This window comes from Microcaecilia unicolor, chromosome 13 (assembly GCF_901765095.1).
Source record: "Microcaecilia unicolor chromosome 13, aMicUni1.1, whole genome shotgun sequence".
NCBI classification, from domain to species: Eukaryota; Metazoa; Chordata; class Amphibia; order Gymnophiona; family Siphonopidae; genus Microcaecilia; species Microcaecilia unicolor.
The window spans coordinates 44,556,465-44,575,035 of record NC_044043.1 but is presented as its reverse complement, the minus strand read 5'-3'; the positions used below and the strand labels follow the sequence as shown (position 1 = coordinate 44,575,035).

The following is an 18,571-nucleotide window of genomic DNA, read 5'->3' as shown; positions in this document are numbered from 1 at the left end:
ACAGAGCTTACAATCTAATTAGGACAGACAAACAGGACAAACTAGAGATAAGGGAATATTAAAGTGAGGATGATAAAATAAGGGTTCTGAATATTAGGTAAGAAAGCCAGTGCTGGGCTGACTTGTATGGTCTGTACCCTGATGGAGACTGAATTAGGTTTGGGCCGGAGTGGAGCTTTTCAGGGACTTTGACAACAACTTCAGAAATCTTAGAACAAGGCCAGTGCAAGGCAGACTTACTACGGTCTATTCCCTAAAATAAATCAAGAACAGGTATGCATACCATATGTAATGAATTTATCTTGTTGGGCAGACTGGACCTTTCAGGTCTTTATCTGCCGACATCTACTATATTACTATGTAAATTGTGTACTAACAGTTTGTTGCAGGCATAAATTCCATTAAATAAAATACATGGTATCGTGAGGCAGAGATGTGAGGGCATGGAGTCATAACTTGGATTTAAGTTCATTCTATAAATTGGATTGTTTCCAGTGTGTGAAGTAATGACCCTGCCATCTTGTGTTTGGCAGATTATAAGGCGCTGAAAGCGCTGCTGAGATCCCTGGTAGATCTGCAGGATGAACTGCTATACCAGTATCCAGATACAAGGCCTCTAATAGATGGGAAGGAATCAAAAGCTGATAGGTAAGTCCAGCATTGATGACAGTGACGAGAAACACACTTGCTGTTGGGCAAACCCCATTCTCTGGTTATTGCTGACCCAGTTTGATCTAGATTCTGCAGTTGGAGTTGGCCTAGCCTGGAGCATTTCAGCTTGGAATGGAAACAGCCCCCCTCCCCCAAACCCACCCAGCCACTAATACTTTCTTAATTCTTCCACATTTACTCCAGTGAAGGCAGAGCGGAGGTGCAAGGCAGCACAGTGACAGCTATTCTTTTGAGTTTAGTACCTTTGCATCCATATATACCCTCTCTATATGCTTGATTAAAAAACCAGGCTCTCAGCTGCTTATGAAATTGTTTAATATCTGAGAGCACCCTCACCTTCTGGGTTAAACTATTCTGCTGTAAAGGAACCATTACTGTAAATGCACGATCACAGGTCATTTGTAAACATACACACTTGCGGCGGGAATTGCTAATCTCCTATCTCTGTTTCAGTTATTGTCAAGTAATAAATGTGGATGATTTAGTATTTTCATTCCTCCATGCCTACCCCACAGTGTGGTCATTACAGATCTACTGGCAGATCTTACAATTACCTGGCTTCTTGCTGCCCTAATGTTGTAAGCCTACAGCCCTCAGTTTCATAATATGTACTATTTATTATAGAGCAACCAGTGTACCCAGCACCTCGCAGATTATGTAAGTTTGAGTCCAGAGGCCCATGAAATCCTCACCCCTGCATTGCCCACTTCAGGTACTGTCATAGTACAGCCAAGGTTTTGATTTTTATAATCCACGTAGAGCACGAAAGAGGAGAATGCTTGTGCTGATACAATTCAGATATGTTTTCTTCCTTACAAACTGAAATAAACAATCAGAAAAGAAGAAAGATCTGTTTCAGTGAATCAAGCCTTGGACTTTTTGTTCCACAGCTGGGTTTCACTTTTCTAGAAACTTGCTTCTCTAATCATGGACTCCACTGACTGTGCTGTAGATTTCATCTGTGCCTGAGCACTTCCTCTAGAAAACTTGCTTTTCTTTTCACTCCTGTGGGCCTGCCGAGAATTGTAATTAATTGATAATCTTTAACTAGATTAAAGTATCTGCTCTTCCTAAAGAGAACCATCAACTGGTCTTCTGTAATTCTTTACAGCATGTATATGTAGTGGTTATTTCCCCAAAACATCTCTTGAAGGTCTTTACAAGCTTGCAAAGATTGCTTATCTAGGATCTGTTTACATTTTTGAATGTATTTGATGTGTTTATCCAGTGCACTGTGCAGTAATCAAAGTGGTGCAATTAAAAAACAGTATATCCTGTGCCAATTCCTTATGCTTGTCGTTTCACCCTCCCAATAAGTTTCAGTCTGCAGATTGCTCTATTTCAGCCTTCTGCATGGTGTGGTACTGTTGGGCAGTAGGTGACAGTAAGGGGTAGAGAGTATAGAACTTGACCATTTGGTTGATGTGCCCACCGACAAAGCAGCATCCTCTTTCAAATGTCTAGAGTTGTAGATACCGTTTAGTATAACATTGCAGAGGAGAAGCTAATATCTTGTGGAACACACCAAGTGCGATTCATCTTCATTTGCATACACGGGATAGTGAAAGGTGATGTGCATGTGATCGTCCTTAGGGCTTCTCTCATATACCATTTGTTGTCCCAGTGTTAAAGCTGGAAGTCGGTGCTGTTTAGCGCCCTTTGGAAGGCAAGACCTTGTCCCCATCCTGTTTTCTGCACCTGTCTTCAATCGTGCTTATATAGTTCTCATTTAAAGAGAATTTCTAATGACTGTATTACAACTGTCTCTTCCTCAGTGATGAAGAGATCCCCAGCGAAGAAGACGACAAGGAGCTGGTAGAAAAGAAGCGGAAAAGGCCACCAAAGCGGAAGCTGGAGATGGAAGAATATCCTGAATTCATGGCCAAGCGGTTCACTGACTTTAGAACATTTCGGAATAGTACGTTACAGAAGTGGTATGACAAGACCAAGCTGGCCTCTGGGAAATTTGGGAAGGCAAGTCAAGTCTGGGTATTTCTTTCACTTTTTGTGGCAAGGTGCACCCCAGAAACCAGTATCATTCCCTTTCATTGCGGTCGCCAGTATATACTGCTTCTAGGATGCCAAGCCAGCGTTCCCCAACCTGGTTTCAAGGAGCATCTTTCAAACCATGTAGGAGGCTTTCAGTTTATATACCAATAAAGTTGCAGCTATGAGATGGTTTTATATAGCTACATGAAATGAGTTGGTAGTTCTTGGAAGTGAGAGGATTTTTATATCTGTCTGCATCTACCTCTCTGTACTTAGCTATAGAAAGAGGTGAAAATCCTATCCTTTGGACCATGTCCTGAAACCTACCAACTTATTTCACGTAGTCAGATGGATTGACCATTAGATGTGAGGATTCTCAGCATTTGAAAATGATTAATATGTGGTAAAAAGGTAAGCATTTCCATTTTCAGCTGCCCTTTTTGTTTATCCTCTTCAGAGTATCCTGACTTCTAATGTGTTTTGACTGTGTTTTAGAAGTCAGCTCTCTTCTTTTTAAACCCTTCCACCCTCCCCTCCTCCTGCCTGCCCCACTGCTTGGCAGCTCTTGTTCTCCCATTTCGTACTGCTTGCACACTCCATGTGACCCCAATTACTCTGAACACTGTTAGAATTCTTTTCTGTTTAGTTATAGAGCAGAGCTGAGATGAATTGATAGGAGAAGAAGCCCAGCTACAGCAGTGCTCAGAGTAACTGATGTCATCAAGAATGTCCCTGCTGTGTGAAAAGGAAAAAGAACTGAAAAATCGTAAAAGCAAGAGCTGTACTCTGAGAGCCAGCTTTTTGCTCTACAGAAAAAGCACATTAGACAGTTGGGTACCCTAGCAGAAAAGATTTTTAAAAATCATTCAGAACCAGAAAAGTAGGCTGTTTAGTGGCTCAGGTGCTGATTTGATCTCCAGATTAGATGTTCTGCTCATGGGGTCAGCCTGCCTGGAGATACTTTGGAGATAGTTTTCAGTCTTTGGGTGGGAGGGTGCTTTGGCCACTGTCCAAGGATGACACCTAGTGACCAGATTCAGTTCCCATGATTACAGGATTCCCTAAGAACTCTTGGTGCATTTCCCCTGGCATTGTACTGTCACTTTCATGACCCAGACTATGGGGCTCATTTTCAAATCACTTGGACTTGCAAAGTTCCATAGGTTACTAAATAGGGGCTCATTTTCAAAGCACTTAGCCTTCCAAAGTTCCATAGAAACCTATGGAACTTTGTAAGTCTAAGTGCTTTGAAAATACGCCACTATGCATGTTGTGGGGAGAGTGCTGTAAAATGAAGGTAAAATTAGTGGATAGAAAGGAATGAAGGCTTGTTTTGCTGGACCCAGCCCTGATACTGATTACACTATAAATATAAAGGAGCAGGAACAAACATGCCAAGTCAGAAAAGAAGCAGAAATGTTTCTCCTGCCACCCTTAAAAGAGAAATGTCACCCAATTATTTACCATCGCACTTTCCCACATTGTTTTTTAAGTGTCTCTAACTGATACTTTTAGGAGCTTGCTGGGGCTTATAATGAATGGAAACATAGAGGGGAAGACAATCAAAATGTAATTCATAAATCAAAAATATTTAGTTAGGAACATTAACATGGCCTGGTGAGAAGTTAATTTGAGCTAGGCACTAATGTGGTTCATCGAATGTACTGGTTCCCTACTCATTGCAGCACTTAAAAGATAAGAGTCAGCCAGATAGCTGGAGATGGCTGTCTCTGGTGTCCACATCCTGTGTGATCTGACACTGGTTAATGTTTCTGCAGGGTTTTGGTGCCTTCGAACGCTCCGTCTTGACTCAGATTGAACAGATTCTGATGGACAAAGAGCGATTGCTGCGTAGGACGCAGACCAAGCGCTCTGCCTACAGAGTATTGGGGAGAGTGGAATGCGAACTTGTGCCAGGAGAGGATGTGGTAAGGATTCTGCTTTGCCTGCCAATGCAATAAGACACAAGGATAGTGTGTTGGTTAAAACTAGTCACGTGACAATGTGAAGTAGGAGAAGAAAGACTGAAAAACATACATCTTTTAAACCAATATTTGGCCTAAAGCTGTATCACTTCTCTTCTCGGCTGACAGCTTGCAATTGTAAAAATAGCATTAATTTGCCTGTAGAGAAATATCTGTGTTTGGCACAGTACTTGCCTTAAAAACATGTAATCCAATTTTTTACACTTTGTCCAGTGACCATTTAGTGACTAGAGTTGACCCAAATTACAAGAGAGATTGTAAACATTGTCCATGCCTTAGTGCAGATGGTTTGCCTGGAAGCTGGCTCCCAATTATTGTTTGTGTTTTCGGCAGCTGCAACCAAAGCTGGGAACAGTTTGTGCACTGTATGTTTCTTTACAAATATGAGGTGTTGGGTTACTGGGAGAAGTAGACTGTACCCATTCTTTCATTTTACCATCTCATTGTAGGAGGCCCTGCCACAAGGAAAAACCAACGCTCACCTGAAAGACTTAGATGAGGAGATTTTTGATGACAGTGACTTTTACCATCAGGTACCCATAACCCTTTCACCTTCTCTCAGTTTCTGAACCTCTGTTCTGTACACATCATAATTCCTTCTTCCATAGCTACTTGGGCTTTCTCTTGGTTGTGACCTACCAAAGACTGGTGATGAAATCTCATACCGCATTAAAATAAATCAAATCTATCTTCAGAGTTTAGGAGGCACTGCAGCTAAATGTAGAATTACAAGAATTTTTATATAATAGTAAGCTGCAAGGAGGGCTCTTGTTCCTTAGCCTTTGTTTTCTAAATGGAGTCATTATCTTTTGCAGTTCACATATAGGTTCTTTTAATCTGGGAACAGATCGCTGTATGTTTTGTTTTTTTTGTGTCTTTTTTTTTTTTAATTGAGTTGCAGAGAAACACATGGGGCATGCTTGCCTGCTGGTCAGATACATGTGTAACTACCACTATGTTTTGCACATAAAATTCCATGCTTTAATTATCAAAGGTACCGTATTCTCTCTAGTTGCCCAGGCCATCATTAGAAAACACAGTTTTCTGAAGTCTAGGGTGGGCTGTTAACGGAGGCACCATTTCTCTCTTCCAGACCCTCCTCCCTGTGATGACCATTTTTCTCCTCCAGCCCTCCTCCTCGTCCCCCCGCAACAACCATCTCTCGTCTTACCTCATCGCGAGGTTATGGCGCTGGGCCGGTGAGAGGCTTTGAGCATCTGTGCATGCTTAAGGTCTTAAGCATGCACAGATGCTCAAGGCCCTGCACCATAACCTCAAGATGAGGTAAGAAGAGAGATCTGGTCGTTGCTGGAGGGGGGATCCTGATTTTATCTGAAGACCAAATTTTCCAGTGTTTTGGGGTTCTTAAGCAAGGAGGGGTGATTCATTAGAGACAATACGACATTTGATTCAGACCTTTAGGTCACTAATCCTGCTTCTTTGTTGTCTGTTTAAAGTCCCTGGTACTGATTACATAGACATGGCCTGATGCCAACCAAAGTACAAAACAGTTGCTGTGACAGGGATAATCATGCTGCATTTCTTTTTTGTAAATTTAGTACTACACACAGATGAATTCCAGTTTCTCTTCACTGAAATTTACATAATGAGGTACCAACTAGAAAAGTAGCTGTGACTTTCACCTATTGAGGGCACTGCAGATTATCCATCCATGTGTCATAACTAAGTAAACATTGCAAGGCCTGTGGGGGCAGTGGCAGCCCCATCAACCCTAAATGTAGGCCCCTGACTCTTTCCCCAGTATACAATTTCTCCCCTACCTTTTCTGCAGACATGCTGCTGGTATACCTCTGTAACAGTTATTCTGTTTAATACCTGTACCACGGAGCTCTCGGTGAATTTGAGATATGAGCTACCTAAAATCCCACTCTGTTCTCAGAAGACAGAGAGCACTATGCAGTTCAAACATACTGTGAGCTGTGTGGTGCTGGAAGAAAATGCAAGGTCTGTTCAAAAGGTGATACTACAAGCAAGTCTCCAGAAAGAGTATAGGGGGAAATTAACAACTGGAGAGTGGGGAAGAGAGCCAGTATGTGGAGCTTGATAGGATATCTGCCACTTTGTCCAGTGATGGACTTGGCTTTATTTATTTATTTTTTGACAAATTGTTCCCTGCTTGAAAAATAGCAAAGATCTCTGAGGTAGATGGTGATCTTTGAGGTATAGGGCTTGCCTTGAAACTTGACAGTAAACGTGTTTTCCAGTGCAGGTTATACATCGTTATTGATCACTAGGGAAAGTGATTTAGGGTGGAGGGCTGTGAGATGGATAGATTACTCTGGAATTTTAAAGAGAAATGCTTTTGTATAGTACATGAGAATAGTGTCCTGAGTCAGAGGGCTGTAGTAAGCTATGCAAACTAGATATTTTTTACAGGGGGTATGCTCCTCTTTGCTCTCCCTTTTGAGTCCCCTTCCCAAGCAGTGCTGAAATGTGAAGATAATAGTGGGAAGACTTGTTTCCCACTCCTTCCTTTGTACCTCACAGTGACTCTCATCTAATGTCAAGCAAGACCACAGCTTAAGCTATCTGTTTCAACTTAAGCAACAAGCAGCCCTCAATACGTTATTACATGAACAGGCTATTAAATCTTTAACTTACTATAAATAAATATTTATTTGTTGCATTTATATCCCACATTTAAATATCAACTGTATGTACATGACTGTAAATGTGACAAATTTCTATCCCATTTGATTAAGACTAGACCTGGCCCTGTGAGGATCCTGCTGATGGTATGGGGCGGAAAACCACTTCCGATTTAGAGATTAATAATATTTTTAAACTATTTTATGAAGCATTGTATGCTTCACTGGCTGAGGATACCTTGGATGGCTTCCTATATCTTGATAATATTCGGCTTCCACAAATCTTCACAGGAGGCACTTTTGACTGCTTCTATTACCGAGGGTGAGCTGTCTCTGGCCATTCGGGACAGCGCGCTTAACAAGGTGACTGGCCTAGATGGGTTCAGGACAGAATTTTATAAAATTTTGCGTAGCAAATTGGGCCTTTGTCATTGGTTAATCATAAAAGTCTGCCGGAATCCCTGCAAACAGCATAGATAAATTTTAGTAAAGTCAGACAGGGAGCCATGTTCACTGAATTCACATAGGCCTTTATCTTTGCTGAATTTTGAGTCAAAGTTGTTCACCAAAATAATGGCAAATCATTTAGCTAAGGTCCTACCCTGTTTGGTGGAAAGTTCTCAGGTGGGTTTTGTTTGGGGCAGAACAGCCACTAAAATATTTGCATGATCTTAACTTCCTTAGAAGTGGTACAGAAGTGCAATCTGTCTTCTAATAAGTTTTAGATGCTGAGAGAGCCTTTGATCATGTTAATTGGAGCTTTCTTTCTCTGAGGAAAAGCAGGCCAATATTCTTGCACGTGGGTAATGCGGTCCCGCGTTGCCTGGTCTGGAGCTTGTAACAAGCTTTTAAAAATAAGCCTTCCCACCCGCCGCACGAATGCGGGAGCATCAGTTAAATTTTTTTCCACGGTGAGGAGAGGACAGGTTTTTTTCCACTCTCCTCACAGCTACCGGTCTGGTTCTTAGTTTTTTTGTTTTTTGTGCCTTTTTTTTGTTGTTTTTTCTGCCTTTTCCGCAGCTCTGTGGGCCGTAGTTAGGCGTGAACTGCGATGGCACATTCCTTCTCTTGTTTCTCTGGTACGTTGTTTTACGGGGCACCCTTGAGCTTTTCTTCTCTGTGGCTTGGTGCCTTCTAACTAGCTTCTGAGTCTTTGATATTTACCAGACCCCAGTTTGTCAAAGTGGCTCGTGGGGACCTATTTTCGGTGCCGTTCAAGGCCTCAGCATCTATGTCGGCATCGTTTGTGGTGTCAGCGTCACCGGTGGTATCCACACCTGCCTCACTTTCAGTTGCTATTGGGGTCACTGGTGCCAACCTCTTGTTTCAGTATTGAACATTCAGCATCGTTTTTTGTGAGTTGTGGTTTTCAGATCGGCATCGGTGTTTCTCCTGCACTGTACCATCGGATCTTGATGCCATGTCGATGATGTTACATCTGCAGAAGAAGCTGAGGGACCGAAGTCCTCCTTCAGAGTGCATTGGCATCCAGGATGCTTGCACCAACCATGCTTCTCCCATCTAGCCTCATCTGGCCCTTACCTATGGGGCACATCTGAGCAGAATGCATGGCTGTTCAGGGTGCTTGCATCTGCAATGTTCTTCCTTTCAACGGGTTTGCCCTTACCCTCAGCCTGTAGCCCTACTGCTATTGCACCTTGTGTCGATATCTGCGTCAGCACTCTGGGGCTTGTCATTTGTTCCTGTCAAAGGCATCGACATCGTGGGTGCTTGCTCATGCTTCAGATGACTGTATGCAGCGCCTGCATCGATTGCCGCATCAATCAACTGTCTCGGCATCTACATCGACATTCTGGCCTGTCGAAGGCATCAGTGTTGCGGGTGCTTGAGCCCACCATGCTTCTTGAGTCAGTCCATCGGGTGTGACCTGCAGTGTCGGTGTTGCATGCAGTACCGGTACCGACTGTCAACTTTGAGACTGGAATACTACCTTGACATCCCTATTGGAGCCCTGGTCTCTGTCGACATATCTTTGGTCTCAGTCCTCCTAAAGGAGTTCCTGCCTGACACCTCTGACGGGCACAGGTACATCAGTACAAGATCCCTGAAGTTCTTCTGAGCAAACGTCCAGAGGCATTCCATCTGCCCTTCTTACCTCCATATGAGTGAATGCTCTCTCCATCTCTGGGACCTTGCCTTCTACTGAAGTTATGGCAGCTGCCATTCTACTCCCTTCTCCATGTGGAGGTTTGAGACAGAGTTGACTTTGCCTTCCTGGGACTCTGCATCTCCTTCTGGGGAACTGGGATCTACTGCCTCCTTCACCTCTCCCTGATGTTTCTGAGAGGATTTGGAGAGGTCCCTTCTGTCGCTCGTCCTCCTTCCCAAAGAGAGAGCATCCTTGTACCTCTTCATGCCTTCCCTGGATTTGTTAGCCAGTAGCCTTCTCACTCCATGGTGGTTTGATATGCGAGCTAGAGATTATAGCGACTTGGCTGTATGCCCCTCCCCCCGTTGGCCGTGCTACCACCCTAGCTTCATTTTGCTTCAGTCTTCAGCCATACCGATTCTCCATGAGTATATTCTTCAAAGGCCTGGTACGTGTCACCATACATTACCAATCTCTCTCCCCTGCTGAATCAGTTCAGTTGGCTGGACACTACCAGGTGTATTTTTATTTGGATCAAGAGACACTTGTCTTGTGCCTTCCACAGCAGCTACCAGTGAGAAGCTTTGCTCACCCTTATGGCTTTCCGTCTTTATTTTTCCTTGTTGGTCCTACAACGCCGGATAGGTACCCATGCTAGGGGTTTCACCCTCTTCTGGGACACATTGACTACGGTGACTGACCTTTTCAAAGACACATTTCCCTCTTTATCTCAGAGGTTTTTGTCGGCAGCTTGGGCAGCACTCCCTTCTGTTGCAATGGAGTGGATACACCATTTCTTCTATGTCTCACTGGGCTCAACTCCAGCACTTTTGTTCTCATTCTTGGCTTGTACTTTAATGTGGATATCTCTCCAGCTACGGCAAGGGATGAGCTTGTCATAGTATCTCTGGAGATCTGGACTGCTGGACTATCACCATCACAGAGGCCCACTCGGTTGAAGGCAAACTGCTCTTTTCCGGGCATGGCCCCGGCTGCTAAATTCATTATTACTTAGGATTTATTTACCACCTTTTTGAAAGAATTTGCTCAAGGCGGTGTACGGTAGTTACTATTGAGAACATCTTTCTTCAGATCTCTTCCTGTTTTTAAATCTATGCTGAAAGCCCACCTTTTCACTACTGCCTTTGGCTCCTAACCACTACTCATTTGCCCTGCTCCTCTTTACCCATTAATTCCCTTGCCCGTTCTATGTCTTGTCCTACCTAGATTGTAAGCTCTTTGAGCAGGGACTGTCTCTGTATGTCAAGTGTTCAGCGCTGCATGCGTCTGGTAGCGCTATACAAATGCTATTAGTAGTAGTAGTAGATCTCAGTGTGGCAAGCTACTTGCAGACCAGTGGTTCCAGGCTCTTACCTCTACCTTTCTACCATGTGTCTAACTGTCCATGCAACATTCCTGCTTTCTGTGAGACAACATATTTCCCTTTCTGACCTATTGGCTAATGGAGAGTTTGCTGATATACAATGCTCATAGGTCCATTTGGATTGCACTTCTATGGTTTGCACCTCCCCCAGCATTGACATTTCTCTCAGTGCCAGGAGAGAGAGCGACCACTCTGGTTGCGCTTGCCGCCTGGGTTCCAGCCAGTCTGCTGGCGAGTTTTTCTTTGCATGAGTGACACTCTTATCCCTCCATTTATATCTGAGTTGCCTACTGGACTCTGGTATCCTGAGTGTTATTGGGCTCTATACTGCTCTACAATATAAGCCGTATACCAATGCCTTCTTGCTTTCTATTTTGGTAGTAGTGGTGCTTGTCTTCCAATGTAAACATAGTATAATGGTTAGAGCTGTTGCCAATGACCTAGGCCAGAAAACCTAATAGTATGGATTCAAATATCACTGTTTCTGCTGGTTTTACCTTTGTTAGAATTCCTTTCTAGTGCTGCCCGCGTGATGTGTGAGGTCAGTTAAGGGACAGCTGTCTTTTCCACTATCCGGTCTACTGATGAGATTATTAAGTTATTGAGGAAGGTTATTCACAGTCTTCATTGGCATCTCTCCTGTTTTTGTTGGGGTAGCAAAAAACTGAAAGTCCCTTTGCAAATGTTGTTGAGTAATTGGCAGGCTGGAGGTTTAGGGTTACCGCATCTGTATAAGTATAATCACTTTTGTCAAGCTAGACATCTGGGTGATTGGTTCCTTGAAAAAGAAGACTATACCCCAACTTGGGTGGAGGTGGAATTGTTTTCTTCTTTGTATTTTAATTTTGTGTTACATGTTTCTGGGAATGCATTCCCCTCTGGCTTGCAGGAAGCATTCTGTTAAGCCCTTTAAGGAAATTGTGGCTAGATTTTGCTACTTCCTGGGGTGTCTCTCCTCATGCATCTGCATCCCCTTGTTATGGGTAGCTCCCCCCTTATTTTTTCCTTTGGAGGAGGGAGTGGTATGGGGAAATTGGGGTGGGGTTGTATATTTTGAGAGGCGCCACTATTTTGGAGAGGGGCTATAAGGACCAAGACCCTTCTCTAATCTCTGTCTTGTTGGGATGTACCATGCCTCAATTTGAGTTGTGTTGTTTGTTCTGATGGAAGTTCTTGTTGTTGGAATTTTCAGTACACAAATTTAGACATAAAATTAATTTAATATCGGTGTTTATAGTCTCATATACAGAATATAAACTATCAATGTGCAGCCTTGCCCATATCACTTTATACCTCAGGTATTCAAATACATTAAAAAAAAAAGTCTTTAATGATTGCCAAAGTTGGAAGTAATCCTGAACACATTTCAGCTGAACTAGCCAAACATCCCAAATTTTGGACACTGCTCCTGAACAGTTACCAAATGAAAATCTGTCAAGCAGGGCAACTTAAGCATTACAAACTGTCTGTGACCTTAAGATCCCAAACAGGAAAATAAAGAACCACTCTTTCATTCCAATATTATGACCTAGCACTCTGGAAAGCCCTAATCGCTAAACAGATAATTTTAAATCTAAATTTCAGTGGGAGCTGATGTAGGTAATATAACAGCACAGTCACTGTGTTCCATCTTTTATTGTGTATAATTACCCTAGGTGGTGTTGTAGACAATACGTTGAAATCTTTTCCCTAGCTTGTGGCGGTGGCCAAAAAAGCAAACGAGATGCTAGGAATTATTAGGATAGGGATGGTAAATAACACCACAAATACTATAATGCCTCTGTTTTGCTCCGTGGTGCAGCCTTACCTTACGTTCAGTTCTGGTTGATGTATCTCAAAAAAGATACAGCGGAATTAGAAAAGGTTCAAAGAAGAGTGACCAAAATGATAAAGGGGATGGAACTCCTTTCTCATGAGGAAAGGCTAAAGAGGTTAGGGCTCTTCAGCTTGGAAAAGAGATGGCTGAGGGGCGATATGACTGAGGTCTACAAAATCCTGAGTGGCATAGAATAAATAGAAGGGAATCAATTTTTTACTCTTTTAAAAAGTACAAAGACTAGGGGACACTCAATGAAGTTACTTGGAAACACTTTAAAACAAATAGGAGGAAATAATTTTTCTCTCAGCGAATAGTTAAGCTCTGGAACTCTCTGTCGGAGGATGTAATAAACAGCAGTTAATGTATCTGGGGTTACAAAAGGTTTGGACAAGTTCCTGGAGGAAAAATCCATAATTGTTATTGAGATAGACTTGGGGGAAGCCACTTCTTGCCCTGGGATTGGTAGCTTGGAATGTTGCTAGTATTTGGGTTTCTGCCATGTAATTGTGACCTGGATTGGCAACTGTTTGGAAACAAGATACTGGGCTAGATGGACCATTGGTCTGACCCAGTATATCTATTCTTATGTAACCTTTGCAGTCTTTATGTACTGCATTACAGTAGTCCATATGACTCAGTACCATCTTCTGAACCACTGTTCAAAAATCTTGTGCTCTCAACATAATATTAAGTTCCAAACTAATTTCAATTGTAATCAAACCTTTGTTTCCACAGTAAGCTACAAGACTAGAAGCACTCCTATGCTTCCTATATTCAAGAGAACTGGAACAGAATACCCCAACACATTGACACACTTCAAATCCACAGGTGAAATAATAGCCCTAATCCCTAAAATTTCAGTTTTCACTACACAGTTTCAATCTATTAAACATTAACCAAAATTTCAGTTCCCACACTTTTCCAAGTCATTATTCAACTCCATCACTGACATTTTAATAGTGCCAAAAAATGTACATCAGCATATAAACATGGTTTGAATCAAAAAGAATAAATATTTTCAGCAAAGGGACAGCGTAGTAACTGGGATCTGTGAAGGACCCCTTCTCTAAAAGCATGATATGCTACCATTGATCTCCTTCTAACACCCTAAAAGTCCTATTTTTTTTATTATTTATTTATTTATTTGTAACATTTGTATCCCACCTATTTGCAGGCTCAGTGTGGCTTACATAGTACCGGAGAGGCGTTCGCAGACTCTGGTGGGAACAAATACAAAGCGATATTTTGGTAATAAAGAGTTTGGATGGAACAGTTAGCGGTAGAGTTGTGTTATGTCCAGTACGTAATTTACTTTTGTTGTGTTGCCGTGATCAGGCAAGTAGGTTGGGTCGATAAGGTATGCCTTTTCAAACGTGTTTAGATCACTCAAGGACTTTTCCTCCTATTCAGCCTTCATAACATCTTGTCAACAAAGCCCTATGACTTTATCAAAAAGCTGCAGCTAAATTAAGGAGGACCTGAATCCCTGACCCTCCCTTTGGATATCATCTAATAAGGTTACTAAAACTTTCTCTATTATAGCCCGAGCAAAATTGTGATTGAACAAGATCTCACCCCAGTACTTCCTTCAGAAAATCTCTTAAGATTCTATAATTTTAGCTACGATAAATTTGGAAATTTGATGGTTATTGACAGGATCATTAATGTGCTAATTACTCTTTTTTTAATATATAGATAGAGAGAGAGAGGAGAAACCAAAAATCTGTTTCAGAGTTTCAGGAAATTGCCCTCTTGTAGTTTAAATACTTGGGCCCCTGTTTACTAAGGTTCGCTAGCGTTTTTAACGCGCCTCCAATTAGCGTGCACGCTAACCATGTAGCGCCTGTAGGGTTATTGTAGGCACGTACGTGGTTAACGCTAGTTAAAAACATTAACGCAGCTTAGTAAACAGGGCCCTTGGTATGTTGTATTATAAAAAAATAAAACAAAGCTGCAGTGGGGCTTGAACTGGCAATCTCTGGATCCCTCTCTGGCTCTCAGCTAGTTGCTTTAACCATTAGATGACTGTGTGACCATTTTATCATATGAATGTTCCTCTGCTGCCACAAATTCATCCATGTCCCTTGTTTTGCCCAATTCTTAATTTGGGCATTTCAGTTTGTAAAATTGATATTCATGCTGGACGTTTCCAGCACATGGACATCCATCTCACATGTATTTTACAACAGGCTGAATCATGTTCTAAAACAGAGATGGGCATCTGTTTGTGATATACTAACTGGGACATCCTTTCTAAAATGTCCCTTCCTGACAGCTCCAGATAAGTGCTGATGAGAAGGTCCACCCCCCCCCCCCCCCCCTCAAAATAAAGCAGTAGCAATAGATGATGCTTCCTTTATCCTGCTGCAGAATTTTAACTCTTGATAGATTCCAAATTTGGAGTTATGACAAGTTCTAGCTTTATCTTTTCCCCTCACTGGCTAATTGGGGTGCTGAGATTAATCTAAATTAAAACTTAAATTAATAGAGGTCAGAAAGGGCAGCAGAAAGACCTGAGTACTACAAATAGACTGCCATGCACAACTTTATCTTGGCCAGTCCCCAGGAGACAAGTGGCAGCAAATTGGTGATGTTTGAGTGCTCTGTAAAGGTGACTGGTGGGTGGCATTTGCTAATACAGAGCATCTTGAGGAAGGATCCAGATTGCATTGACTGCTGTGCCAACCGTGCACAGCAGAGAGGAACAGGACCAATTTCCACCATCTGGTAGCACAGCAAGGAATGGGTGCAAGCCTTGAAGCCCTGCAGATTCTTAAACACAGTGCTGGGAACTGTGGTGATTTTAATCACTTACCAGTCCTTGATAGCAGGCTCCAACAGCTTATCTGAAGCTTATAGGTCACATGCCAACATCTGCTGAGCCGTAAGGCAACTGCATGTTAATTTTTCCTTTTTTTTTTTGTAAATTCTTTCATCTTTCAGCCAGTTCATATTTCCCTCCCTCCTCCCCCTCTAGTCTGTTCCTTGGGAGAGATGATATGCTAAGATTACCTCTTCACTATCCGTTAGCAATCACAACCCTTCACAGACATGATGCTGTGCCTTATCTGCTGACCTAGTTAATTTCTTCTGCTGAATGCGATTTGGCAGAGATGGAAGCCAAAGTCATTGCTGCTGATAGGGCCTTGAGAGAATGACTGCATGTATTCCGTCGCCTTCCTAATAAATTGATTTCATGAAGTACTTTTCTATTATATGTCAGAGAGAAGGGGGCCAGAGCTGACAGAGAAAAATATTCGGAAACGGGATAGTATGTGACAATAGATCAAGAAGTTTCACATGTAGATTGTTGTGTCTAAACAAATGTCTTTATAAGCGTGAGTGTTTATAAATGTTAATGGGGCTTTAAGATCTGTCAATATGCCGTTATGCCCCTGAAGCACACAAATATTTTTTTTGTACTTGTTTGAAGGGGAAGAGAAGACCTGGTGCACAGAGAGCCTGTGGCAGGGTGGAATTTATCTCTGGGAGTTTCATCTCTCAACCCTACGCTTTATTTTCTCTTCCCTGCATCATTGGGCAGGAGGAAGACCAATCAAAAGACCAGGTTCTTCTGCTTTGTTCTCTGACCTATCCCCACAGCTGCAATGTTGAGCCTAGCCTGTGTCTGAGTTTTAAAACATGATCCCCTGTCTTGTGGGAAGGGTATCCCTGAAGCGTGCCAGTCCTGAAAAGTAGAAAAAAACTCTGTCTGCCAGAGTCTTGACTCGATAGGGTAAAAAAAAGATGTGATCGTATTTCCTTAGCAGCATTCATTGAGACAGGACCCCAGAAATGTTGATAGATTCACACTTCAGAACTTGAACATGTACATACAGCCAGCTCCTGGAAAAGGGAAAAGAACCGAGAAATCACAAAAGTAAATGTTTCTGGCTGTTAGACTGCAGGAGAGAGCTCAAACAGCTGAGGAAACTGAGGGCCAGCTCAAGGATAAGGTGTTCCTCAGTGGAAATTCTACCTCTATTTTTGCACATCAAGGATTAAAACGGGAAGTGATTTTTAACACCTCCTAGTTAACACATAGACATTCCAGGACACCATATATTACTCCTTACAGAATATATGGGCTTTGAGAGTTTTCTGTTTTGACTAATAAATTTAAGACCAGCGACGCCCAGCTAATGAAATGTTGCAGCTTGGAAAACATTTTAGTGTTACTGTGTTCAGCAAATGAATTTATCATTCATTCTGAATCCCAAGTCTTAGTCTGACTTTGAAACACATGCATAATGTGAAACCGTGAACTAGAAAGCATAAAAACTAATCAAATCCTTAAAGACCAAAAGCATTGAAGCAGTACTAGGCTGAATCATTTCAGTGATAGCCTCTGGCTACAGCCACCTTCATTTTAGCAGCTAGAGTTCGCAGCATGTTTTTCTTAATTATTTTCAAAAGCACAACCTAAATGTTGGAGAATACATTTTTTTTTTGAAAGGAACGGAGGGATGATTTTTATTTTGTAAATTTTTCATCCTCTTCCGAGTCTCATGCTTTGGTAATCATCATTGGACATTATACCTCCAGCCAGAGACTGAGCCAACACCCCTTCAGATGAATGATGCTTATCCCACTTGTGCATCAGCTAGGTCAGGGGTGGACAGCCTGTGGGCCGAATACGGCTCACCACAAAATTTTATATGGCGCATGAAACCATGGGAAGTGTACACAGAAAACATCATTAACCAGTTTTGTTAATTTTTAAATACTATATTTTGCAAATCCTATATAATTGCACCTCCAACGTTCCATGGCTAGCTGTCTGGGTTCGTAACATCTCCTGACGTCAGCCAGCCTCCAGCGTTCCATTCCTCCTCACTGTCCCGCCCTCGCGTCGTAGTGACATCAGAGGGCGGAACAGTGAAAGGAAAGGGAACGCTGGAGGCGAGCTGACATCAGGAGGGATGTTACAAACAGAATGGAAGCCAGCCAGAGAATGTTCAGGTACAAATCGAGGGGAGGAGAGAATCGCGGGACATCGAGGGGAGGGCAGGGAGACAGAAAAAGAAAAACTTACATGACAGCCTTCCTAGGGCCCGTTTCATTGTTGAGGAAATGGGCATGGTTCCACTAGTATTTTCAGAATAGCCACCCTAGCAGTTGGTTTCCATCGTTTTTAGTTAAACTTTTCCTTTATCACAGGTGGTCTATGGAGTTCTTTGCTGTGCATCCAATCGGTGGGAGAAGAGTGTCTGCATAGAGCACATGCACAGGTGCAGGCGGGCCTGAGCAGTAGTTTTCTCTGTGGCATTAGCTGGAGTTTCAAAGTAAAAGTACATACATTCTGTATTAAAAAATACCTCTGTTCAGTCAATTAAATTTATGAACAGACTATCCTCCGAATTCTATAAAAGTCGCTAAAAATTGAGGACTGCAATTTCATTGAACAAGCTAATTAGCACCAATAATTGGCTTTACAAGCAATTAGCACTAATTAGAGTTAATTAAAATATACGTACATAGATTTAGGCGCAGGATCCGTGCCTAAATTTTACATGCAAGTTCAGAAGGAGGGGGCGGAAATGAGGGTTATGGGCAAAACAAGGGCATTCCTAAAACTTATGCAGGTAATTAATAATGGGGATATGCGCCTAATTTAGGCACAAAGATTTGCCCCATGTTTCAGTTGGTGCAAGTGGCCATGCCTAAAGTTAGGCACAATTCCCAGGTGTATTTGCTATTCTTTATACCGTTTCTAACTTTAAGCGTGGTTTATAGAATAGCACCTTTTTTTTTGGCGCTGCCTTTTTTGGGTGCCATATATAGAATATGACACCCAAATGCATAAAAATGTACCTGTGTATTGGATAGGCTCTTTTATAAAAACCCATTTCCTTGCCTATGCCACTGTTCTACTTATAGAAATAATATTTGAAAATTACTCTCTAGTGGTGGTGTCTTATGGTGATGGTAGAGACTCTTCCTCCTTGAGACTGTGAACACTGCACCCATAGCATCTAGGCCCTCAGCCAAGCTCAGCAATCA

The 18,571-nt window shown here is 42.3% G+C and overlaps 1 protein-coding gene across 1 annotated transcript in view; it reads left to right on the top strand.

Moving 5' to 3' along the window:
* AATF (apoptosis antagonizing transcription factor) overlaps positions 1–18,571 on the top strand; it is a 122,480-nt gene that overhangs the window by 43,136 nt on the left and 60,773 nt on the right. Inside the window, exons 5-8 of the mRNA XM_030185632.1 lie at positions 534–648; positions 2,448–2,646; positions 4,440–4,589; positions 5,096–5,179. Coding sequence (XP_030041492.1) covers positions 534–648; positions 2,448–2,646; positions 4,440–4,589; positions 5,096–5,179 — 548 coding nt within the window. The remainder of the gene's footprint in view (positions 1–533; positions 649–2,447; positions 2,647–4,439; positions 4,590–5,095; positions 5,180–18,571) is intronic.